Raw genomic sequence first — 26,624 nt, 5'->3', positions numbered from 1 at the left:
TGAGTTTCATATAAATTTCTCAGGATCTCAGTTTTCCCAGTTTTCTTAATTTCTTAATTAGCAACCTATTCGGGTAAATACATGTCTTATCTGAATCAGAAAAATTAGGGCAAAGAAAGTATAATGTGTCAAATATGAGAAATAAACAAACTTAAAAGTTTGACTACAGAAAGTATTAGTAGGTTGGTGGAAATTTGAGTTATGAATAAAATTTCAGTTCATAACTTTTCAGAAAAACAAAACTCACTATGGGACAAGGCAAATTCATACTTTTGAATGGGCTAGGTTACTTTGGAAATAAACAATAAATCACACTTTCATGGTAATACGGCATGTTAATACAATCAAGGTTTTAGGTAAAACAAAATGGATCATTTGAATCAGCATAGCTTGAATAAACTAATGTGCGATGAGTCTTTATGAAATATTACCTAAATAAGATTTTCAATATTTTCTGTAGATATGGTATGGCAACTTCCGATATACGGGGTGTCCCTCTAAACCTTTCATTGCGAATGTCTCTGGAACCATAATAGATGGTGACAAATGGATTTCACAGGTGTGAATGTACAGCAGGGGCCCATGAAAATAAAATACTATGAGACATTCTAAACTGTGTGCAAATATTGGTTTCAACACAAACTTTTTTTTCTTTCTTTCTTTCTTTTTTTTTTTTAATGGACACCCATATTATTCCATATGCAATCTGTTCCATGAGAAATCACAACCATAATGGCATTGGATGCATTACAATACGTCAATTACATCCTGAGAAATTGGGAAGCAAAGTTGATGCGTGAAATGAACAAAACATCCTGCTATTGCACTTCCCGTGACACAATGTAACCCCCATGCTGCTCATAATTGAGATGTGATTGGCATACATATCCTTACTTTCACTCTAATACAAGTGCCAAAAGTAATAATAGGGATTCCTGCCACAAACATTCATATGTACATAATGGTGTCCCACGTATGTATAGAACAGTACCAGTCAGTGTAAGCCACCCTATAACACTTCCCAAGTCGACCCTGTACCTCTGCAGTTGTGTACAGGAATGGGCCACAATTGGCACTGTATGTGTGTGTGTGTGTGTGTGTGTGTGTGTGTGTGTGTGTGTGTGTGTGTGTGGGTGGGTGGGTGGGTGGGTGGGAATGGGTCACTATGAGGCAGGCTGTTCTGTGTGGGAGTATGTACAGGTAGAGCCCACCCAGCCACCCAGCTAGCCGCACGGTCTAACATGCTGCTTCCCAAGCAGCAAGGCGTGCTGGTCCCTGGCACGAATCCGCCCAAGAGATTAGTTTCGAGGTCTGGTGTGACAGCCAGCCCTATGGATGGTTTTTAAGGTGGTTTTCCATCTACCTCAGTGAATGCAGGCTGGTTCCCCTTATTACACCTCAGTTACACTATGTCAGTGATTGCTGCGCAAACACTCTCCACATTCGTGTGCACCATAATTACTCTACCACACAAACATTTGGAGTTACACTCATCTGGTATAAGATGTTCCTGGGGGAGGGGGGCGGGGGGTCCACTGGGGGCCAAACCACACATGGGACGAAGCCTCTCCGTCATTTCTAGGTCCCTGGTTTCAGTACACACAATACACAATGTACCAGTACTTTACACCAGCGTACTGTGCATTGTAATTGGTGTCACTGTTGTAATCATGATATCAATTTACCTGTCTATCTGTTCTAGGCATTCAACATGGTATTCACAAATGAGAAAATGGTTGACATGATATTACTGTACAGAGAATGTCACCAAAATGGCACAAGTGTGGCACATGTGTGTGCCCAGAGATACCCAAAATATGTCATCTGAGTCACCCTACCTTCATGAATATTGTTAGAAGGCTTCGCATGACAGAGCAGTTGTCTGCTCAAATGCGGATCCGGAGTAGAGGTGTACACATGAAGCAGCACAGGAAGCTGTTCTGGTGACCACTGAAATAAACCCTCATACAAGTATTCATGAAACAGAGAGACAGATGGGAATCCCTCGAACAAGTGTGATGCATATTCTGCACAGGCACAGACGTCACCCATATTACATGGTGTTACATCAAGGCCTCCATGTCAATGATGTTCATAATCACATGGAATACTGTCAATGAGTTTTAAAGCAAGACCATACTTTATGCGTAGGGTACTGTTTACTGGTGATGCCACATTTATAAACCATGGGAATGTCAACTTACTCAATATGCACTACTGGTCGCCAGAAAACCATACTAGATTTGCCAGGTTCAACATCTATGTCTGTGGAGTGTCAATGTATGGTGTGGTATTGTAGAACACCACACCACTGGCCCGTATTTCATTGATGGCACTGTTAATGAGTGACAGTATATGTGGTTCCTGAGGTGCACCTTATCTGAATTGATGGAAGACCTACCCCTTCATTTGTGTCAAATAATGAGGTATCAACATGATGGATGCCCTGTGCATAATGCCATGGTGGCATGACAGGCACTAAACCAACAAATCCCACATAGATGGATTGGACGGGGCAGCCCATTCAGGGATTTCCAGCACAGTCACCGGATCTCAACCACATGGAATTTTTTCTCTGGTGTCATGTGAGAGATGTGGTGTATCAGCATGTCCCAACAACAATGCCCAAGATGAAAGTCCGTATTACCACTGCATGTTCTGCAATAACACCACAAACGCTGACAGCCATGAGTGGATCCATGATGGAGCACATGTGCAATGGTTCAGTTGTGTCGCAGTCGTTAACAACGTTCAGTGACATGTCCTGTATGTGGTATGTACCACTGTCTAATTGTTGTATGACTAAGTACAAATAGCATGTAGCCCTTTGAGAGCAATTAATTTTGTTACTCTGGCCAGTGATTATCAGTATTTCATTACCGTTATGTTCTTTTTAGTACTGTCACAAAACTCAATAAAGCAAGTACGAGTAAACCGGGTCCTTGTTTTCATAGTGAGTGACTGGACATCCATATATTTCCAGGGCACATACTAACAGTGGAAATAACAATATGTAAGTACAGCATTTGTCGCACTGTAGTACATCAATCAAATCACGATTATGAGCAATGTGTGGGCCATGTCTGCATCACAGTAAGTGCAATAGCAGCAAGTTTCATTCATTTCATGCATCAACTTCATGCTCCAATTTCTTGGGTGTCCATTTAAAAAAAAGATAAGTTTGTGTTGCAACCAATATTTGCACATGGTTTAGAATGTCTCATAGTATTTAAATTTGTGAGCCCCTGTTGTACATTTATACTTGTGAAAGCCATTTGTCAATATCTATTGTGGCTCCAGAGATATTAGCAGTGAAACGTTTATGTGGGACACCCTGTAATATAGGAAAGGACGGAAAAAGTTATCTAAGGAGTAGAATGGTTCAAATGGTTCAAATGGCTCTGAGCACTATGGGACTCAACTGCTGTGGTCATTAGTCCCCTAGAACTTAGAACTACTTAAACCTAACTAACCTAAGGACATCACACACACCCATGCCCGAGGCAGGAGTCGAACCTGCGACCGTAGCAGCAGCGCGGCTCCGGACTGGAGCGCCTAGAACCACACGGCCACCGCGGCCGGCCAGAATGGTATTAATGCAATGTTTTATTGTTCTTCCGGGAAGAAAATTTGTAACACACTGATAAAACCACTTGTTATGGTATGACACAAAATTCATGTGCATCTATACATTCCCATCTTCCCTCTCTCTCTCTCTCTCTCTCTTTTTCTCGTGTGTGTGTGTGTGTGTGTGTGTGTGTGTGTGTGTGTGTGTGTGTGTGTGTGTGTGCTGTGATTTTTGCATATCTGTTTATAAAGATAACACAACTTTTCTTGTGGTGAAGTCGCAAACTAAATACAAACCTCATATATTTTTGATCCTACAGTTTCTGGAATGGAAGAGTTATCTGCACCTCCTTGTGTAATTGTGTTGAGGGCAGATCTGTAATAATCTACTAACTGAACAGCCACTTTTGCTGTAAAAAATTGAAATATAGTTGTAAGTTTCACTGTTAGAAAAATATATCACTACAAAGGTAATGAAAAAAATGTAAACAGCCTTAAGATTAGGATGCACAGAATATCTAAGAGAAGGAGGTGATTTAAAATAAGTCGAAGGACCTCAAAGTTACAAGGAAAAAAATACAAAACAGAGACAAAATGAAACTGTTTCCTTGTGAATTAAATGTCAACTGTACAACAAATTAAAAAGGGATTCTCATAAATACAAAAATCAACCTTTACATAAATTACAGGAATCTCCATGGGAACTTGCTGAGAGCAATTATTTTTAAAGACGATGAAATAACACCTCTGAAGGCTAAAAACAACTTGTTAAAATTAAGTCTGCATACCTGACAAAGAGTCAGTTCAATAACCAGAATACAAGAATTTCAAGACTACACTTTTGTGTCCTGATTTGCACTAACTGTACCTTAATGGTGGCTACAGTTTCACTACACTTCACTTTAGAATTTTTCAGCTCATTCAGTTTTATTCTGAAACACATTCTCAGCACTTCTGTCACACAAAATTTTTACACCAATCTGGATATTACAACTTCTAGAACACACAACAGAACAGAAAATTATGTACAAAGTAATATATTTCACCACATGTCCCAAATGATAAAATTACACATTACAATAACCTTATTTTGAAGAAAGTACTAAGCTGTCCCAAGTCTATAGCCTCTTTCTTTTTAGTAATTTATGTCCTGTATTTTTCTTTCTTATTTTTGTTCTGTTTTGTCTTGACACTTTCCTTTTGCAACCTCTTCATTCTCTCAACTACACTCCTGGAAATGGAAAAAAGAACACATTGACACCGGTGTGTCAGACCCACCATACTTGCTCCGGACACTGCGAGAGGGCTGTACAAGCAATGATCACACGCACGGCACAGCGGACACACCAGGAACCGCGGTGTTGGCCGTCGAATGGCGCTAGCTGCGCAGCATTTGTGCACCGCCGCCGTCAGTGTCAGCCAGTTTGCCGTGACATACGGAGCTCCATCGCAGTCTTTAACACTGGTAGCATGCCGCGACAGCGTGGACGTGAACCGTATGTGCAGTTGACGGACTTTGAGCGAGGGCGTATAGTGGGCATGCGGGAGGCCGGGTGGACGTACTGCCGAATTGCTCAACACGTGGGGCGTGAAGTCTCCACAGTACATCGATGTTGTCGCCAGTGGTCGGCGGAAGGTGCACGTGCCTGTCGACCTGGGACCGGACTGCAGCGACGCACGGATGCACGCAGTGCCGTAGGGGACCGCACCGCCACTTCCCAGCAAATTAGGGACACTGTTGCTCCTGGGGTATCGGCGAGGACCATTCGCAACCGTCTCCATGAAGCTGGGCTACGATCCCGCACACCGTTAGGGCGTCGTCCGCTCACGCCCAAACATCGTGCAGCCCGCCTTCAGTGGTGTCGCGACAGGCGTGAATGGAGGGACGAATGGAGACGTGTCGTCTTCAGCGATGAGAGTCGCTTCTGCCTTGGTGCCAATGATGGTCGTATGCGTGTTTGGCGCCGTGCAGGTGAGCGCCACAATCAGGACTGCATACGACCGAGGCACACAGGGCCAACACCCGGCATCATGGTGTGGGGAGCGATCTCCTACACTGGCCGTACACCACTGGTGATCGTCGAGGGGACACTGAATAGTGCACGGTACATCCAAACCGTCATCGAACCCATCGTTCTACCATTCCTAGACCGGCAAGGGAACTTGCTGTTCCAACAGGACAATGCAAGTCTGCATGTATCCCGTGCCACCCAACGTGCTCTAGGAGGTGTAAGTCAACTACCCTGGCCAGCAAGATCTCCGGATCTGTCCCCCACTGAGCATGTTTGGGACTGGATGAAGCGTCGTCTCACGCGGTCTGCATGTCCAGCACGAACGCTGGTCCAACTGAGGCGCCAGGTGGAAATGGCATGACAAGCCGTTCCACAGGACTACATCCAGCATCTCTACGATCGTCTCCATGGGAGAATAGCAGCCTGCATTGCTGCGAAAGGTGGATATACACTGTACTAGTGCCGACATTGTGCATGCTCTGTTGCCTGTGTCTATGTGCCTGTGGTTCTGTCAGTGTGATCATGTGATGTATCTGACCCCAGGAATGTGTCAATAAAGTTTCCCCTTCCTGGGACAATGAATTCACGGTGTTCTTATTTCAATTTCCAGGAGTGTATATTTTACATTTTCTCATCTGATGCTGTCACTCTTCACTCAACATTTCTCCTTACCTCCAAAATATATTCCTTAATAAAGACTAAAATAAAAACATATAATTCCTTCCTTACAGTGGCAGTTTATCATCTTGTATTAAACTGATTGCATTTCTTCCACTGTTTTTATCTTATCAGAGCTCCATATACCCAACTCAGGCCCAGGAGATTTATTATTTGCAGCTCAAAACTCTTCCTTCTCTCTCTCTCTCTCTCTCTCTCTCTCTCTCTCTCTCTCTCTCTCTCTCTCCCCCCCCCCCCCCCCCTGGGAAAAAAGGGGGGAAATTTATTTATGCCAAGACAACACAAAATCATGCTATGAACAAATATGTCTTACAATAATGAACAAATATGTCTTACAATATATTGTTACTGAGTAAACATTACAGCAACTGGAGCACACACATCACAAGTATCTTCCATGAGCAACAATGTATTCCGGTGCCTCATCATGGATTGGTGAAGTTCTGTGATAATACCCATACAGTTTAATGTGAACTCCAAAAACAGTGTCATTTGGAACTTATTGCATTTAAAAATCATTTCCAGAGATGACTGAAGAGAGAAGTGATAAAAGAAATCCTAGTCTTATTGATGACTGAACCCTGTGTAATGCTCTCGCATAATAATTCACTTTTCAGTTCACTAGATTTTAATTGTTCAAACATATTTCCCAGTTTGTTGTTACAAAGGTCTTTATTATTTATGAAGTTAGTATTCAACAAGCTTACTCTTTTATTGGCAGGTATTGAATTCTGAGCACGCTGGTAAATGACTGACTGAAACCTAGCAGACTGAAACAGTTAAATCTCACATAATAATATTAATTTGCTGCTATGCAGCTCTTACACAACTGGAGATGCCTCAAATGTTGACATTTAAAATTCAATGGGTGTCAAGTCCCAGTCATGCTCTGCACTAAATACATACAGAGCATTATTGACTACTACTAAAAATACAGCTTAACAATGTTACTCCACCATGTTTTATGGCTCTGTACTGTCTAGCAAGGGGAAGGTGCGGGATGAGGCTCACCAATTTGGCTCAAACTGTGTAAATAGCAGCAGGCAGATGCCCCTTGCGAGTTTCTAGAATATCTTGCCTGAGTGGACTATTGGAAAAGGTAAAATGCTCTCTAAAGATTTTCAAGTAAACTGTGGGAGAGTTTTTTAATAATTTTCATGTCAGTGGCTTAGCACAGGGGTCAGCCACACTATCTGGCTACTTGTCAGCTTGGGTTTGATTCTACATCTACATCTACTTCAAAATTCTGCAGCAAGTCACCTGACAGTGTGTGCTGGAGAGTGCTCTGGCTGATATCCCCTTACCTGTTCCATATGCAAATGACACATGGGAAGAATGATGTGACGATGCACCTGGCGCACCCTGCCACCACAGCAGTAGCCAGGTGAAGCAAGTGCACCACAATCACATGCTGCCTGTGCCCCAACCGACAAAGATGAACAAGTCAGGCTGCTGCTAGCAGAGACTCATCCACATGCATTTTCTCTGCTATACACAAGTATTCTCGATTCAGACCAGCTCGTGCCAGTGTGCATGCTGTTGTCAGTGACAGGGCTCTGTACTTGGACAGTTAGAAGTTGTGTTAATGTTTCTCCAAGCTTCTCATTATTCAGCATGCAGCTCTAAACCAACCAAATTTTTATCTATGTAGTGGTTGTCAAAAAAGAGTAGATGCAGCAAACAAGTGTTGGTAAGCCTCTCTCCACTGAGTAGATATATATGTGGGATTGCCAGCATAGTTTAACTTAATATTTGCTATAGTACCAGGTGTTTACAGTTAAACTTTCCCCATTTAACATGTTATAATACAGAAACTAGTTACCGCACGAGTACCAAACTTGGTAGCATTAATGTCCAGAGTATGGGGTGGATTTCCATGTGTCACAGCACCACCGTCCAGTTCCAACTATGGCCATCAGGTGCCATGATCAATCACCGTGATTCATAGTCTCACATGCCTGACCAGTTGCAGTGCACTTGTTGACATGTCAATGTAAGCTTGGACAAAAGGAGCAGGGCATTATTGGTGAAGCTCTATTATCAAAAAAACAGTAATGCTGCAGCTTCACTTCAAGAATTTTGCAGGCTGAAAGGATTACGGAAGGGTCTTCTTTCTCTACCTGCTGTGCAAAGCATGATGAAGTAGTTCAAATCAATTGGAGAACTGGGCTTTGCTTCAGGAAGAGGCCGACAACTGGCTGCACCACAGGTGGTTGATAAAATAGCTGTTACTATGGCAGACAACACTGCGTGCAATTCCCGTTCGCCAGGCAGTGTGCATGCCATGTCACGACATCTGAACATCCCGTGGTCCATTGTACAGAAATGTGCTTTGAACCATTCTCAAATGGTATCCATGCAAGATACATATTGTACAGCATTTTGCACAACAGGACACACAACAACGTGTTGACTTCGCTCTCCACTTTCTTGCAAGGATTGAAGTTGATGAGGGCTCACCCTGGACCATCCTTTTGACAGACAAAGCTCATTTTTCTCTGATGCAAGAGGTGAACACACAGAACTGGCGAGTGTGGGGATCTTCACCTCCGGTCACCGTGCATGAAGTTTCTTTGTATGGTGAACATGTCACCGTATAGTGTGGCTTCATGGCTATGTTTGTCAATGGTCCATTCTTTTTTAACACACTGGCACTCAAGGACCAAAGACATGTAGTGTGACTGGCCAGCATTACTGTGATATGCTTTGCAAGCATGTCATACCCGCCTTATAGGAGTAAGACCATTGAACTCAACAGTTTTCATGCAAGATGGGGCCCTGCCACACATCGCTCGTGAAGTTCACCTGCATCTCCAAAACACATTTGGAAACAATCGAATTATCAGCAAATCTTTTCCAAATACTTGGCTGGCATGATCACCTGATCTCATTCCCTGTGATTTCTGGTTGTGTGGCTACCTGAAGGAGAGGTTTACTACGGAAACATTCGCACATGTGCCGATCTGAAGCATAGCGTATCAAGAGAGGTAGCCAGCATACCTAAGGACATGCTTCATTGTGCTCTGCACAATGCAGTCCTGCACTTTTAGACTCTTCTGGGCACTGATGGGCACCATATCGAGCCCGTTTTGTAGAAGAAATGGTACCGGTATGTAATGGTATGATGTACTGCAGCAGCACATTAAAAGTGTTTCAACTGAATTCCCCATGTCCTTGACATTAATGCTACCAAGTTTGGTCCTTGTAGAGTAATTAGTTCCATGTTATAAGATGTTGAACATAGAAAGTTTAATTATAACCACCTGGTGTAATTCAAGAATCACTGTAATCAAAAATCTTATGAGAGCCTCTTCATGGACCTGGAGATCCTTATGCTAATGTGCTAACACATATACTCTTTTATTATTTAGGATGAACTGTTCAATTCATGGGTCAACTGAACATACAGATGCTGTATTTTGCCATTCTCCCACAACCTTATGATGATGTGACCTGTGACATCATGTGTGTGCTAACAGAAAGAGAACAGAACACTTAACAATATTTCTTTTGTGTCTATCAGTTTTTGGAAAGTGTGTTATAGTGATATACTGATCTATAGCATAGTCCTACATCTAGATTACATTGAAAGGTGACGGTTTGGTTGTAAGATGGCGAAGCAGTACCAAGTACTTCAGTTAATCCCAATTCACACCCACAAACCTATAAGTAAAAAATAATTTCTTTATAGACTATGCTACCCTATTCTTGGTTGAGAATGGAGTTTTATGTTGTGATAAATAAGTCTAACAGGCTACTGGGAGATGTCAGGCACAATACTGATGATAACATATAATAAAAAAATGCGAACATTTGCACATAGGGATGTAAATTCTGCTTAAATCTACTTTTTATATTAAACACAGGATGCCTTTGCAAAGTATACAGAGTTTATAATGGTGTCTCAATTCAGTGAGTTACGTAACTGCCTTGTTTTAAGTATCAGATGGAAACAGCAGCTGAATAGTTTAAACAGAAGAATCAGGGTATTTTTCAAATAGTATCTTTTCCCTAATATAAACCATTCACATATACTCAAACAATGGGGAATCCAGCATGGAATGTAATAATATTATGAAAAAATAGTTGCTACTTACCATATAGGGGAGATGGTGAATTGCAGATAGGCACAACAAAAAGACTGTCACTAAACAAGCTTTCAGTCAACAAGGAATTAGTCAAAAATATTGGTCAGACGCACACACACACAGGCGCATGCGTGCACGCAAATGCAACTCACACACATGACTGCAATCTCTGGCAGCTTCAGCAGGCCTTGTTGAATGAAAGCTTATTTTGTGAAAGTCTTTCTGTTGTGCCTATCGACGACTCAGCATCTCCACTATATGGTGAGTACCAAAGACAAATAAAGAAGATCCTTGATGGTTCCAGTGGGCTTACCACTGCTGCTTCATACATGTATCTCAATCAATCACAATGTGATTTCATATAAGTCTCTATGGCAACACCTCAGTGTTGTTGCAGCTCTATGAATAACTATTGTTTTTGCCTGCAGCCACTCATAGCTCACAGCTGAAAGCTGGCAACAGTGCTGCCAGCTGTTAGGGGTTGTGAACTCAAATGGGAATCCCTGTACGGAAGACAACTTTCTTGTCATGGAACACTATTGAGAAAATTTGAAGAACTGGCATTTGAAGCTTAGTGCAGGTTGATCCTATTGCGATCAATGTACATTTTTTTGAAGGTCCACATACACAAGATAAGAAAAATTATGGCTCATACAGAGACATACAGACACTCAGTTCATTGGTGCAGTATGTATGTAGACTATGTAGATCTTTCACTGTATCTACTATAGTCTTCATTTGTTGTTAGTATGTTTTCCACGAGTTGGCTGTCAAGGTTTAACTTCATTTGTTCCAGGTGCCTGGAGCCTCTCCTTCACATTGGGGTTTACAGAACACAATATGGGAATGAATAAAAGAGCACAAAAGTTTGATAATAATCACTGTTGTCCCCATTTTATGTTACTTCCGTTTTATATGTGATCAAAGATGAACTCTACCACCCACTTGTGCAGCATTCTGTTAAGCACAAAGTAGTCAACAAAACCACGATTTCACAGTCTGTGCCATCAGTATTCCAACTTTTCTGAACTGAAGAGTGACAACAGTTTTCCAAATATATCCTTCAACATCACAAATAATCCTGTCTATATTCTTACTAGTCACTATATGCTTCTGTTCCTCCTCCTCCTATCATTATCTCACACCCTAATCTTGCTTCAACCTAACCCTCATTTCACTCCACTTTAGTTCATCTTCTCACCCTGTCACAGGCTTTGTTCCGAGTGATTTAGGGATTTAGGAAAACTACAGAAATCCAAAATGTGGATGGGCTAATGGGTATTTGAATTTCTGTCCTCCCAAATAAGAGTACTGTCTTATTAAGTGTTGTGGATTTTGGTCCAAAGTCTCGTTTGATGGATTCCCCCATAGTGGTCTATCCTGCTGAAGTCTTGTCATATCTGCATAACTACTGAAACCAAAACCACTTTAACCAGGTTATTCTCTCTATAATTTTTAGCTCTCCCCCCCGGCCACTTTTCCTAGGTTAGCAATTTTAACCACTCCTTGATGCCTCAGGATACAGTTTGTTAAGTAAGAGCATGGACGTCATTACACACAGATGGTACAAAATATCACATCCCAACAAAGGAAACCTTTGCCCTTCATGTAATGTCCACAAAGCATTAGTTTACTTTGAGTTCTTGACCGAGATAAGCAAGATGATATCTGCATAACTACTGAAACCAAAACCACTTTAACCAGGTTATTCTCTCTATAATTTTTAGCTCTGCCCCCCCCCCCCCCCCCCCCCCCCGGCCACTTTTCCTAGGTTAGCAATTTTAACCACTCCTTGATGCCTCAGGATACAGTTTGTTAAGTAAGAGCATGGACGTCATTACACACAGATGGTACAAAATATCACATCCCAACAAAGGAAACCTTTGCCCTTCATGTAATGTCCACAAAGCATTAGTTTACTTTGAGTTCTTGACCGAGATAAGCAAGATGAGACATAAGTGCAGCAGACTTTAATATAAACGTATTAAATAATAATAATGACACTGTAAATTTTTGTGATTTAATTCAGAAATATGCTTTTAATTTAAATTTCACTGAATGTACTAGAAGAAATAGCCGCTCTGAAACATGTATTGACAATATTCAGGCAAATTATCAGTTTGAGGATGGAAGCAAATTCTGTTTAGATTTAGGCATATCAGATGATAAAGCACTGCTCATAGAGCTTCCAAAAGTAGAGAAACCAGAACATGTGAAAACACGTTTTAAAAGGAACTTTAGCAAAGAGAATGTAAATATACAGGGTGTACATAAAGTCCAAGAACACTTTCAGTTATTTATTGCACAAGAACTAAACATTGTACAGATGTCATACACATTGCATTTTAAAGAGAAACTCTGAAAGTTTTATTTACAAACATTCAATATGCGAACCATGACTGACTCGGTAGATGTCAATATGGTAATCCAATTCTTGCCATACCTGTCCCAGCATGGTATTGTTGACTGTGGCAGTCACTTCCTATATTCTCTCCTAGAGCTCTGCTGCATCATGTGGTAGAGGCAGTACGTACATCAGGTCTTTAATGTGTCTCCACAGAAAAAAGCCACATGGAGTGAGATTGGTGATCAGGGAGGCCATTTCATGAAACAGCTGTCCCCTTCTGTAGCACAGCCAATCCACTGATGCAGCAGCTCAGTCTTCAGGTACCCATGAACTTCACGATGAAAATAGGGTGGAGCCCCATCCTGCTGAAAGATGAACGGAAAGTCCGCTTTCATTTCAGGCATGCTGTAACATGTCCGAGTAGGACAGTGTTCTTGGCAAAGAAGAATTGCCCATACAGTTTTTGACATGACAAGGCACAAAAAACATTTACCTTTGGGGAATCCCACTCAAATTCAATGGATTTGTGTGGATGCTTTGTACCCCAGTCTCGACAATTATGCCTGTTCACTTTCCCATTTGTTTGAAAATTGGCTTCGCCGCTAAAAATTAAGTGCTTAACAATTCAGTTGTTGTAACTGCAAATAAAACTCAAAACGATTGTATTTGTCATCGTCATTGAGCTTCTGCACTATCTCCAAATTGAATCGTTTCACAGACAACTGTCTCAGGACTTTCCACGCTGTCACTGGAGCCATTTTGAGTTCACAGGATGCACGATGCACCGATTTCTCCTTATGAATGTCTCTCGTACGCACTCCACATTCACTTCACTCACACTGGGACGTCTGCTTCTCTTTGCCGGACACAAGCAACCCGTCATAACGAATTTGTTGTGCCAGTGGTAAATGGCCTTCCTTGTTGGTGTCTTCTTACCATACTTGGTTCTAGACATCTGCTGAACAGCTGCAGCAAACTTGCACACTTGTTTTTGTCGAAATCCTATACACAGAAAGCTCACTCAGCACCTGAAACTCACCATGTTTCTGACAAGTGCTGACTATCAGCAAATTACCAAAATATGCTGTGGCAGTAGACATGAAAATATATTAAAAAAAACTTTCAGGGTTTCTCTTCAAAATGATATATGTATGATATCTGTACAATGTTTGGTTCTTGTACAATATATAATTGAAAGTGTTTCTGGATTTTATGTACTTCCTGTATTTTCTAACAAGCTGAGAACTATAAACTGGCCTCTTGATAATAGTGTGTCAAGTGAAACAAATTTCGCCGGCCAGAGTAGCTGAGTGGTTCTAGGTGCTACGCTACAGTCTGTAACCGCACGACCGTTGTGGTCGCAGGTTCGAATCCTGCCTCGGGCATGGATGTGTGTGGCGTCCTTAGGTTAGTTAGGTTTACGTAGTTCTAAGTTCTAGGGGACTGATGACCTCAGAAGTTAAGTCCCATAGTGCTCAGAGCCATTTTAACCATTTGAAAAAAAATTCGAAACATTCGTAAGCTGTTTCCTAGATGTTTTCAACAAAACTTCCCCCCCCCCCCCCTCCCCCCATGCCTGGCGACAGAGAGTGGCCAATAAAATAAACTGGATTACACCAAGAGTAAAAGTTTCTAGTGCCAGGAAAAGACAGCTTCACAATGAGTTAGAGTTAAAACATAACAAAAAATCTGACTTTGTGGGATATGTAAAGAGATATAAGAATAAATTCAAAGAAGTTGTACAGGCAGCAAAAAATTTGGCTAACAACCTGTAAATTAGTAAACATGAAAATAAATCAAAGGCAATTTGGGGTGTCATCAAATGTGAGTTGGGAGTAAAGAACAAGTGCCAAGAAATTGTCCAAATAAAAATTAAACATGATATAATTCTAGATCCTTTTCGAGTGTCAAACTGTTTCAATGATTTCTTCATAAATGTGGCAAAATCAGAAGTAGATATCGCAGCCCATCAGGACAAGGTAGATGACAACTTTGTGAACATGAAACAAAATGCAAGCCTTTAAACATTGAAAAGAATTTTCCCAAAAGATATAGAAGATGCTATAGCGTCTTTAAAAACCAAGAAATCAGCTGTGTGGGATGACATTCCAACCACTGCAGTCAAGGCTGTTTATAACATCATTTCTTATCCATTGTCTAAAATTATTAATCAGTCATTGGAGGAAAGATATTTCCCAGATATGTTAGAATATGCTGAAATAAGACCGCTGTTCAAGAAAGGCTCACCAGATGACATGGGAAATTACTGCCCTATTTCCTTGCTGCCTGTTTTTGCTAAGGTGATAGAAAGGATTGTTGCCAAACATCTGGAAAACTTTCTTATAGGAAACAATGTTATAGTTAAAAATCAATTTGGATTTCAAAAGGGAAAAAATACAATAAATGCTATCAGGGAATTCACTGAAAAGATAAGCTCTACTTTAGATAAGGGTAAAAAGGTACAGATATTTTTTGTCATTTGACTGAAGCTTTTGACTCAGTCAATCAGTTACTACTTCTCCACAAACTAGAGAGGTATGGGATTGTGGACAGGGTATTGTAGTGGTTCAAATCTTGTTTGTCAGAATAAAACAGAGTTAGTCTAAATACAAATAGAAAAACATCATTCTCGGACTGGAAAAATATTTGTACAGGGGTCCCATAGGGCTCAATTTTAGAGCCTTATCTTTTTCTGCTGTACAAAAATGATTTACCTTTAAACAATGATGTTCACGCCATTTTATTCGTATATGACACCTCAGTTTTAATTGAAAATGACAATTTATAAAAAAATTCATGATACTGTGGAAAATATAATGGGAAATCTAGAATTACGGTTTCGGCAAAATGGATTAAAACTCAATGTCACAAAAACACAGTTAGTGCAGTTCAGTGCTGTAACATCATCAGCATCTCCCATAAAAAGAGCGCATGGCGATCAGGAAATGACTGCAGCAAGTTATTTAAAAATTCTAGGTCTAAATCTTGATAAATACTTAAACTGGAAGGCACATGTATACTTCTTAGCAAACAAACTAAACAGCCTAGTTTATGTGATGAATGTCTTATCTGGTTCCATCCTTATGGACACCAGGAAGATAATCTACCACAGCTACTTTGAGACTATAATTCGATATGGAATAATTTTCTGGGGAAACTCTATGAACAACCCGAGATTACTGACACTTCAAAAGAGATTCATAATGAACATGTGTTTAGTCCAGACAAAGACATCAGGTCACCCATTATTCAAAAACTTAAAAATACTGACCATTCCTTCTCTGTACCTCTATGAATTTTTTATTTTCATATATAAAAATCAAAACTCACTTGACAATTTGCATTTCAACCATAATTACAGTACTTGTCACACTGTTTCAAACTTCCCTCTCATAATTTAAAACTTTATGCTCAAACAGCATTGTACATGGGATTAAAAATTTATGATAAAGTAAATAACACAAATCTGTTATTTATCAAGTATGATCCACTAAAAAGAGTGTTATTTAATAAACTAGTGGAAAAATGTTATTCTTCAATTGAAGAATTCATACAGGTCAGTTTGGCAACTTGAAAAGAAAAGAAACAATAAAGATTATGTATTGTGTAATAAATTGTTAATATATTGTATAAATTGTATTGCAAGCTGTAAAATGTTATATATACAAATACAAATACAAATATATGTTCCTGTTAAACTGTTCATGTGTAAAATGCAGAAATGCTGCTGAAATATGTTAATTCTTATAACCTTATTTTTTTAAAGTAATTTGATGTCTCTCCAGTACAAAACTCTTTGATTTGTAACTGTACACTATGAGATGAATAAACTACATTCTACATTAATTCTACATATGTGTCATGTTTATCAAAGATGTTTGACATTGACTGCCAAATGTTGGTTCATCAACATAAATGAAGACTGGATATTACAGAAGGACAACGATCCAAACCAACACAGCATGCTTTGCAGAAAAGGAGAAAGGTGTGCAACTACTGGATTGGCACTCACATTGGTTGACGCTTATCCTATTGAAAATGTATGGTCTTACATCAATAACAAGTTGCAAGGAAAAAGGATTTTCAACTTGAAACAGCTGCCAACACAAATTTCATGTGTTTGGTGATCTCTTCAACATGAATACATGGAAAACTTGGTTTAAAGCATGCCTCAGAGAAGCCAAGCAATTATCGATGCTGCAAGTGACTGGATGTATAATTAATTGTAAACTCATTTTTATTTTGTACATATATGATATTATTATAAGTTTTAGTTTGTTGTCACATACATTTTTCTACTGATCTGACCCACAATCTTATTGAATAGAATGCCTGTGCCATCAACCTATTCCTTATTTTAGTCAAGTTGTGCAATAACATTTTTTGCTTCCAAATTTAATGCAGCATCTCTTCATTAGTTACTCAGTCTATCCACCTAAGCTTAAGCATTCTTCTTTTTCACCAAAATTCAGAAACTAATATGCTCTTCCTGATGAAATCCTCTCGGGCTTCCATCCAGTTAGCTGCGTCAAAAATCCACGACGTTTTGATGAGTGTCATTCTCATCTTCGCCAGAAGATGATGAGAATGACACTCATCGAAACGTCATGGATTTTCAACAGAGCTCCACAGATGGAAGCGCGAGAAGATTTCATCAGCAGTGTACACCAGGAAAGCCTACATTCACATGTAATATGCTCTTCCTGCCTGTACTGTTTATTGTACACATTTCAGTCTCATCTAAAGTGACATTCCAGACAAATACTTTCAGCAAAGACTTACTGATGCTAATTTTATATTCAGTCTCAACAAATTTCTGAATACAAGCTGAAATGTAATACTATGGGCTTGGATATTTTGTGTTTCATTATTTGCTTTATATTATCTCCCTCCCCCCCCCCCCCCCTTTGCCCCTATGACTGCCACCACCACACACAAATTAGATTAGATTAGATTCAGTTTTCGTTCCACAGACCCAAAAATGAGATGGTTCTCATGGGTGTGGAACAAGTCAGAAAGTATAACATAAAAAAAAAAAATTTGAATATGAGGGAATATGGAATAGTTGTAGGTAAACAACTAGAAATCTCTCAGATACAGATTTATTCACACTTAGCTTCTACACAGATACAAGTCCGGAGGCTAACTACCGTTAGCATCCAACATCCTGCCCAAAGCCCTCTCCTCAAAGATAGCACACTTACGCACAGAGCAAATATTGATATTTATGGCACTCTACGCCACATAGCCCCCCTCCCCCCCCCCTCCCGCACAGTATGGAGTACGTCCCTGTGAATGGGGGGGGGGGGGGGGGTGTGAGAAGTTAGGAAGGTAACGTACAGTTCTTCTGCGTCAGGCGGAAGCGGTCGACTGGTAGGATACCGGGGGGTGAAACCCGGTACGTCGACGGTGAAGTCAGCAAGCGACGCCGGCGGCTTAAGACGACGTCCCGTCCTGGAGTGGAGGTGTAGCATTTCGTCAGCCGGCAGGCGGAGAATCACCTTGCCAGAAGGCCTAACAAAGGCACGTAAATTGCCACGTGCAGCACTTCCGCTCAATTTAAAGCGGCGCACCACACGAGATTCTGCACTTCCTCCCTCAATATTGTCACACGCGAGCACCACACACACCATATCGCCATCTACGACAACAGATAATTTATGTATGTCATCAGGGTGCACATGTGTTGTGAATTCTTGGATGGCACTGTACGAGCAATGGTAGGGAGGCAGGGAGGTGTGGGAAAGCCATGGCAGGGGGAAGCACCTGCTAAGAGGGGGGTGGCAGGTGCACTGGACTGTGCAGGAGACAGCCTCAGTGATCAGCTGACAGACGAGGGAGAGTGACCAAAGGCAACGAGGAGCCAGCGTGGATTGAACGGCGTGACAAAGAGCTGTCACACGAAGATGGTAACACAATGGTAGAATCCGAGTGGTTGGCAGTTCGACTGCGAGGGCTGTGAGGAGTGAAGCCCTGAAAAGATTGGCCACTCGAATTAGAAGAACACGGAGAAGGAGCAGTGCTGGGCAGAGAAGCACGCTGTGGAGAATCAATACCCGAATGCATTGTATGGGAAGGTGGATGGCCACTCGAAGCAGGAGTGGGAGAAATAGGGGCAGAGTCAGGGAGGTTCACCTGAGGCTCAATGAAAGCTGGTTTCACTCGGTTGAGTGAGACCGTGGTTACAGAGTCTTTTATGTGGAGATCCATGTTATTCTCAGAGCGTTTGACGACATTGTAAGGACCTGTGTAGGGCGACTGAAGCGGGGCTTTGACTGAGTCGTCTCTGAGAAACACGTACTCACAAGAGTCTAGCGTGCGCGGTACGTACACGCACGGAGGTGTATGGCGGCTGAATTTTGCTGCAGTGCAAGCGCACCCGCTCGAGAAGTGAAGGGAGTTCAGAGGGCCGTGGAAGTGGGGTGGGAGTGACTAATTCTCCAGGCAAAACCAGAGGTTGGCCATACACAAACTCGGCTACGGAACCCTTGAGGTCTTCCTTGAATTCCACGAAGGCCAAGAAGCACGAACGGCAGTGCCTCTGACCATAGTGAGTCATGGCAACGCAGGGCAGACTTTAAGGTGCGATGCCATCGCTTGACAAGCCCATTGCTTTGGGGGTGGTATGCAGAAGTATGAATTTTGACAATACCACACATTTTACATAAGTCAGAGAAAACTGAAGACTCGAATTGTCGCCCCTGGTCAGTGGTGAGGTAAACAGGTGAGCCAAATCTAGAGATCCACGAATCTAAGAATGCTCGACTTACTGTCTCAGAGGTAATGTTCGGAATTGGCACAGCCTCAGCCCACCGAGTCATCCTGTCAATAGCTGTAAACAAGTAAAGGAAACCCTCGGAGGGGGGCAAAGGGCCTACGAGGTCGACATGAACATGATGAAACTGGGCTGGCGGTTGGGCAAAACAGCCAAGGGGTGGAGAAGTGTGCCTGGAAACTTCGTTCTGTTGAAACACCATGCATGCCCTTGCCCAAGACTGACAGTCACGGCGCATGTCTCTCCAGACAAACCGTTCAGCTACCAGACGGGTGGAAGCTTTGACACCGGGGTGTGCTAATGTGTGTAGTTTGTCAAAGACCTGGCGTTGAGGGGGCTTAGGAATGAATGGCTGCAACATACCAGTTGATTCATCACGCCACACTAAGTCAGATATGCCAGGGAAAGTAGAGCGTACCGGTTGGAGAGAGGAGCTGTGGTCTGAAATTAACTGCATGGTATCGAGGTCTGCTGATTGCAACTGAGGTAGGTCCGTTAAGTCAATTAAGGTTGTGACAGCACCAACATGCGAGAGAAAATCAGCGACCACATTGTCCGCTCCTTGGATGTAGCGAATGTCATTTGTGTGGTGTCACCGCCAGACACCACACTTGCTAGGTGGTGGTTTTAAATCGGCCGCGGTCCATTAGTACATGTCGGACCCGCGTGTCGCCACTGTCAGGGATCGCAGACCAAGCGCCACCACAAGGCAGGTCTTGAGAGACTGACTACCACTCGCCCCAGTTGTACGGACGACGTAGCTAGCGATGCACACTGACAAAGCCTCGCTCATTTGCAGAGCAGATAGTTAGAATAGCCTTCAGCTAAGCCAATGGCTACGACCTAGCAAGGCGCCATTAGTAACATTGCATGTATCTAAAGAGTCTCACTTGTATCGCCACAATCTAGTGACAACTGATAGTGCTTGAGGAAATCAATTCCAAGAATGGGTTCTTCAATTGTTGACACCAGAAACGTCCACTCCAGCTTGCACTCGGGCGAAAGTTTCACTGTATACAAAGTGGAGCTCGAACACTGTAGGGTAGACATGTTCACTGCACAAAGTACTGTTTTGTGTGGTTGCACTTTATTGGTTGCTAGGTGAACCGGCAGCAAAGAGACGTCTGCGCCAGTGTCTACCAGAAAACATACACCTGATCGTAAATCGCGAACACAGACTCGACCACACTTACTGTTATTGTCCGAAGCGGAGTGCAACGTGGGATGGTGCCCGTTGTTTACATCGCAGGAGGTGGCACCGTAGCCTACCTGCGGTTGGAGTTTGGGTAAGAACACGGTGACTGGCATTTGCAAGCTTGCTCCCCGAATCTCGCGTGGAAGAAACAGTAAGGTTGTGCGGGCCTGTGCTCCTGTGGGTAGTTGCTAGGTGACGGAGTATGTGCCCCAGAGTGTTCCACAGAGGCCGATGCACTGTCGTTGCGGGGAGTTGAAGGTGCAGGCAGGGCGGCTAGTTAAACAAACTTGTTATTAGCAGCACCAGACAAGGGCGTGGCGTCAGAAAGCGTCTTAGTGCGGTCACGTCGAGAATGCAGTGCACGGAGCTCACGTTGCCTGGCGGAGTATGCTCTGTCGGCGGCGCGTAAATGTTCATTTACTGGCCTATCTTCATACGCAGAGATTGCAGTCTGGACAGGCAAAGGCAGCTTTTCAGTCCAGATTTCTGCGAGCGTGTCATCAGGCATAATTTGCTCATCGACGAGAAGACGGATGCACCGCCACAGCTGGGACGGAGACCTGTCGCCCAGACGCTCTTCATAGATGAGCTGTCGCACATTTTCTCTCCTGGTTTTAGAGACGCGCTCCAGTATCGTCTGTTTCACCACAGCATACTTCCCTGCTAGGGGGGGTGCTTTGACCAGATCGTAAATTAAATCGACGCGGTCATGAAGATGGTTCATGAGGTAGGCGAAGTGTGCGTCGTCGTCCAAAGCACAGACATTGAATGTTTGCTCAACCAGGTTAAACCAGAACTTCGGGTGAGCGGGTTTGAAGTCTGGTAATTTCGGCAGATTTGGCACTGCAGTCACTGCGGAGGTGCGCCTATTACTTCGGATGGAAGTAGAGCATGCAGAAGATAGCAAGTCCGAATTATTGGCGTCCCGTAATGCGGGAATTGCGAAATTCACTTGACGCCGGGGAGCGGCTGAGAAGCAACGGACGCTCGAACGGTGTGAGGATCGTAATCAAAATGTGCATTCTCATTGATGTGGTAGCTTGGAGAGAAGCCACAAGTGCTTAAGTACGCCGGTGAATGTCCTTTATGAACACAGTATTCAGTCGACCGTGAGTGGTGGGGCTGGTTGAAGATGTCGGAGTAATTACTGTCCAGCACAGAATTGTTGACTTGATTAGAAGCAACGCAAGGATCCCACACACGTCCACTAGGATGCACACTAGGTGTGATATTTGCTGTTTGGCGAGCATTGAACACCTGTTGACTAGCCGGCGCGGAAGGATACACATGTGGCGGGAACTGATTTGAGTTTGAATTTACTACTGGATTTTTCAAAGTAACAAAACCTTGCTCGACGCCATGAACTGTATTGAATTGTGCGTTCGACACAGGAGTAGGAATGTTCCGACCAACACTCTGTGGAGAACACGTGGGAAGGTCTAGGCTAACAAAGCCAGAGTCCACGACCGTTGGAGGTTGGAAGAAACTGGCGGCACTCGATGAATTCCTCTGCATGTTCCGGCTGAAGGATTCCGAAGATTCTTGCGGCATGTCCACTACGACGGCAGGAGTGCTGGAGAGATGTTGCTGGAATCCGGGAGGCGGTGAATGCTGAAAGGCCATTGTCTGGAGCTGAACAAAGGCCCTCGCGATCGCGGAGAAACCCGACGCTGTAGGCGTGTAAATAACCTTCGGGCGGTAACTCGGACGCATATTACACAAAAAATGGGGTCACCAGTGAGGGAATATGGAATAGTTGTAGATAAACAACTAGAAATCTCTCAGATACAGATTTATTCACACTTAGCTTCTACACAGATACAAGTCCGGAGGCTAACTACCATTAGTGTCCAACATCCTGCCCAAAGCCCTCTCCTCAAAGATAGCACACTTACGCACAGAACAAATATCGATATTTATGGCGCTCTATGCCACAAATATAATACTCACTAACCTGATCAATTGTCAGGAGATTGTCAAAATATGTGAATACATTAAGGTAACCTGGAACTGCTAGTATTTACAGAATTAATACACTGTCAGAATGAAACATAGTTACACACTTTTAATAAATTTGTCACCACAAAATACCTAATCTCAATTATAGCAATCAAGTGCTGTCAAAACTGAAATCTAAAAGGCATTTTTGCTTAAGCTGGTCTAACAGTCCCTGTTAAGATATTCATCTAAAGAGCAGAAGGAGTTACCTATCAAAAAGTCTTTCAAACGCTGTTTAAACTGTGTTTTATCTGAAACCAAGTTTTTAATGGCTGCTGGCAATTTATTGAAAATTTGTGTTCCTGAATACTGGACCCCTTTTTGGATGAAGGTAAGTGATTTTAGGTCTTTATGTAGACTGTTCTTATTCCTAGTATTTATACTATGTATTGAGCTATTGGTTGGAAAAAGAGGCACATTACATGCAACAAATTTCATTAAGGAATGAATATACTGGGAAGCTGTGATTAAAATACAAAGTTCCTTGACCATGTTTCTACATGATGTTCTAGAATTTACACCAAAAATGAGTCTTATTATATGCTTTTCACACTGAAAACCTTTGCCCTTTGCTTGGTTTGACTAACTACCCTAGAATATTAGGCCATATGAAATAATAGAATGAATGTAAGCAAAGTATGCAAGTTTTTTTATATTTATATCTCCTACATCTGACATCATTCTCACTGCAAATACATACTCGCTTAGGCGCTTTAGCAATTCTGTGGTATGCCCTTCCCAACTGAACCTATTATTCAGTTTTAATCCCACAAATTTAACACTGTCAACCTCTTCCATCTGCTTGTCTTCACATGTTACACATATGCTGAAAGGAAATCTCTAATGAGTCTTTTCAAAGTTTAATGATGGTGAATTAGCTTTAAACTATTTATTAAAATAAGTGAAAATTGAATTAGCAGCAATGTCTAATTTGTACTTGACTTGCTGCTTATTGCAGTGTTTGTATCATCTGCAAACAAAACAAACTTAGCATCATAAATGTACACAAGAAAAAGCAATGGATCCAAGATGCAACCTTGAGGAACACTACATGAAATTAATTTCCAATGAGATGCAGAATGATTGCTTACTCCACAGGTCTTTTACAATGACACCCTTTATTTCCTGTTAGTTAGTAAGACTCGAACCATTTCACAGCACTTTTGGTGACACCATAATATTCTAATTTACTTAAGAGAATGCTGTGATTCGCTGAGCCGAAGGCTTTTGAAAGGTCACAGAAAATGCCACTAGCCTCTAATTTGTTATCTAATGAATTAAGTACATTCTCACTGTAACGTGCAAATAGTCTCCTCTATATTGGAACCCTCAAGGAACCCAAACCATGACTTGGACAATATGTTATTTGCAGTCAGAGCTTAAGGAGATGCTTGGGCATAATCTTTTCAAATATTTTGGAAAATCCCAGCAAAAGTGAACTTGATTGATAGTTTTATGGTGTCTACATATCCCCCTCTTGACAAGAGGCTTAACTTCAGGATATTTTAGCCAGTCTGGAAATGTTCCACTGATACGAGATTGATTACACAAGTAACTTAAGACAGAACTCAACTCGCATGAGCATTCTTTGATTAACTTCACTGACATGTTATCATAACCGCTACAAAACTTTGATCTTAATGATTTTCCGATGGATACTACTTCTGTGAGTGTAATTTCTATTATACTGAAGTTATTTGTAAAGACTGGTCTTAGATACTCCATTGCACTATTCACTGAACCTGATAACCACAAGCTGTCAGTAAGAGAAACAATGAACTTGTTTAAGAGGTTTGCAACATTATACGCACTTGTTACCAATGTCTCATTTATTTTCAGAGCTATTTGTTCCTTTTCCTTTTTGGCCCCATCTGTCTCTGTCTTCACTATACCCTGTATATTTTTTATTGCCTGATGTAATTGTCTTTTTCTAATAATAAAGCTGCTTAGATTTCTGGATTACTTACTTCAATATTTTGCAGTATTTTTTGTAATGCATTACAATGCCAACATCAGAGCTGTTTCTAGGTAGTGAGCACAGTGTCCTTTTTGCCCCACATGACATCTTCATTCCTTGTGTAATCCATGTTTTATTTTTAGACTTCTGTTTGATTCGAAAGAGTATGTAACTTTATTAATGAATGCTGTGTATTTTCCTTTTGAGTCAGAAGTACTGTAAGCATCAATCCATTCCATGTCTTTGAGCAATCTCCTAATATTCTCACTTTTTGAATGCTTTATTACCCTAATGTACTCAGATTCAATAGATTTTTCATCCTGACAAGTTCAACATTTAACACAAAGTGCTGCATATCATGATCAGGTAGCCCATTTACCATTGGTTTTGTGACATGTCTTTCTTCCCTAGATTTGTCTACAAAGACACTATCAATAGCAGTATCAGAACATTCACATACCCTTGTTGGAAAAACAGTAGGAATTAAATTGAATGACAGTGTTACTGACAGCAATTATTGTTCACTGACAGAGCTTTTCAATAAATCCACATTAAAACCACTAGCAAGCACCATTTCCTCTTTTTTTTCTGTCAAATGGGACAGCAAAGCTTCTGTTTATTATTTTATTTTATTTTTTATGAAGAGGTTAAAGTTTCCTGAAGGTGCTCTGTATATACTTACTATTACAAAGGACATGCTATGAAATACAACTTCTGTTGCACACTCTTCTGAGCACTGGTCTGAGCAAAAATAATTAATATCAATATTCTTGAAATTAAACCAGTGGAAACAACTTCTTTCTCCATATTTTCTGTTCAGAAGTAAGAAGCTAACTTGAATCCTGTAACATTTAACGTAACTATACCAATGGTCACATGATGTTCAGAGAGGCAGATTATATCAACTGGTTTGCCCAACTCTAATTCTTCAACACAAATAAGCAACTCATTAAGTTTACCCCTTAGTCTTTGGATATTCTGATGCAATAAGGATAACTGATTTTGTGCACTGGCTGAATTACATCTGGATAAGCCTAGTTTTTCTGCCAATTTTTGAATAACTCCAGTTTCAATTAAGAGTTGTTTGCATGAATTGTGTTCATTATAATTTGCTTTCTGGCTACCTGTTTTATTAATGTGAATGTCATTTTAAGCACGCCTCTCAACAGCTTTTATTTCTGCACTTCCTACCCAGGAAAGAACAGCTGCTCTGTCACTTGTAACCACTGGTATTTTACCACTTGTGGTGATGCCACCCCCCCCCCCCCCCCCCCCATTTGCTATTAGCCCAGACAGTTTTCCCTTTTCCCTTCCCTTTCCTGCTAAGGTGAAGACCATGCCTGGTATAGTCCCACCTACTGATAGAATGAACAAAAAGCACACCAATATGCCACCCCACACCTAATCCATGCAGCAATTTCACCTCTAAATTAACTCTCGTGACAGAAGAGTTTAAATGAGACCAGTCATGGTGTCGCAGAACAGATACAAGCCCAACACCAGTATGTCTCGTTGCTGAAGCTGCCTTTACCAGGTCACCCTCAGTTGAATAGTTAGGTCCCCATCTATGCTGATTCCCACTCTACCCCCTATCACCATGGTGTCTGCCTTTGTGAAGTCTTTGCAAAGTGAACCTACCTCCTCAATCGCCAGACCCAGCCTTGCACTAGGTTTAAAAATCTTGTGACCTGGTAACCTCACCCTAGTTCATCCTGCAACAGTTGGCCAACACCTCTACCACGTGAACTACTTAACAACAAAACTTTCTCCTTCTTCACAAGTTTTTCTGACTCCTTAATTCTAAAACACTTTTTGGTAGTTTACTGTGTCCTGTCTACTTCTAAAACTACTTGTGGCTCAACTGTGACAACAGATCATACCTGTTTCCCAAGTTGACAACAAAACTGTCTCGGAAAGTTCTACTCCTATTTCTTCCACAGCCTGTTGTCTTTCTTTCCCCTTCTCCCCCTTAACCTTTCCAGATCTTGTTCTGCCTTATCTAGTTCC

General features: G+C 41.7%; 1 protein-coding gene across 1 annotated transcript in view; it reads right to left on the bottom strand.

Moving 5' to 3' along the window:
• The window catches only part of LOC124613137 (tyrosine-protein phosphatase non-receptor type 23-like), a 162,068-nt gene that overhangs the window by 38,565 nt on the left and 96,879 nt on the right, over positions 1–26,624 (bottom strand). Inside the window, exon 5 of the mRNA XM_047141754.1 lies at positions 3,865–3,977. Coding sequence (XP_046997710.1) covers positions 3,865–3,977 — 113 coding nt within the window. The remainder of the gene's footprint in view (positions 1–3,864; positions 3,978–26,624) is intronic.

Source organism: Schistocerca americana, chromosome 4 (assembly GCF_021461395.2).
Source record: "Schistocerca americana isolate TAMUIC-IGC-003095 chromosome 4, iqSchAmer2.1, whole genome shotgun sequence".
In the NCBI taxonomy this organism is placed as follows: domain Eukaryota; kingdom Metazoa; phylum Arthropoda; class Insecta; order Orthoptera; family Acrididae; genus Schistocerca; species Schistocerca americana.
Note: the sequence above shows the minus strand (reverse complement) of the source record. Positions and strands in the feature narration are given on the sequence as shown.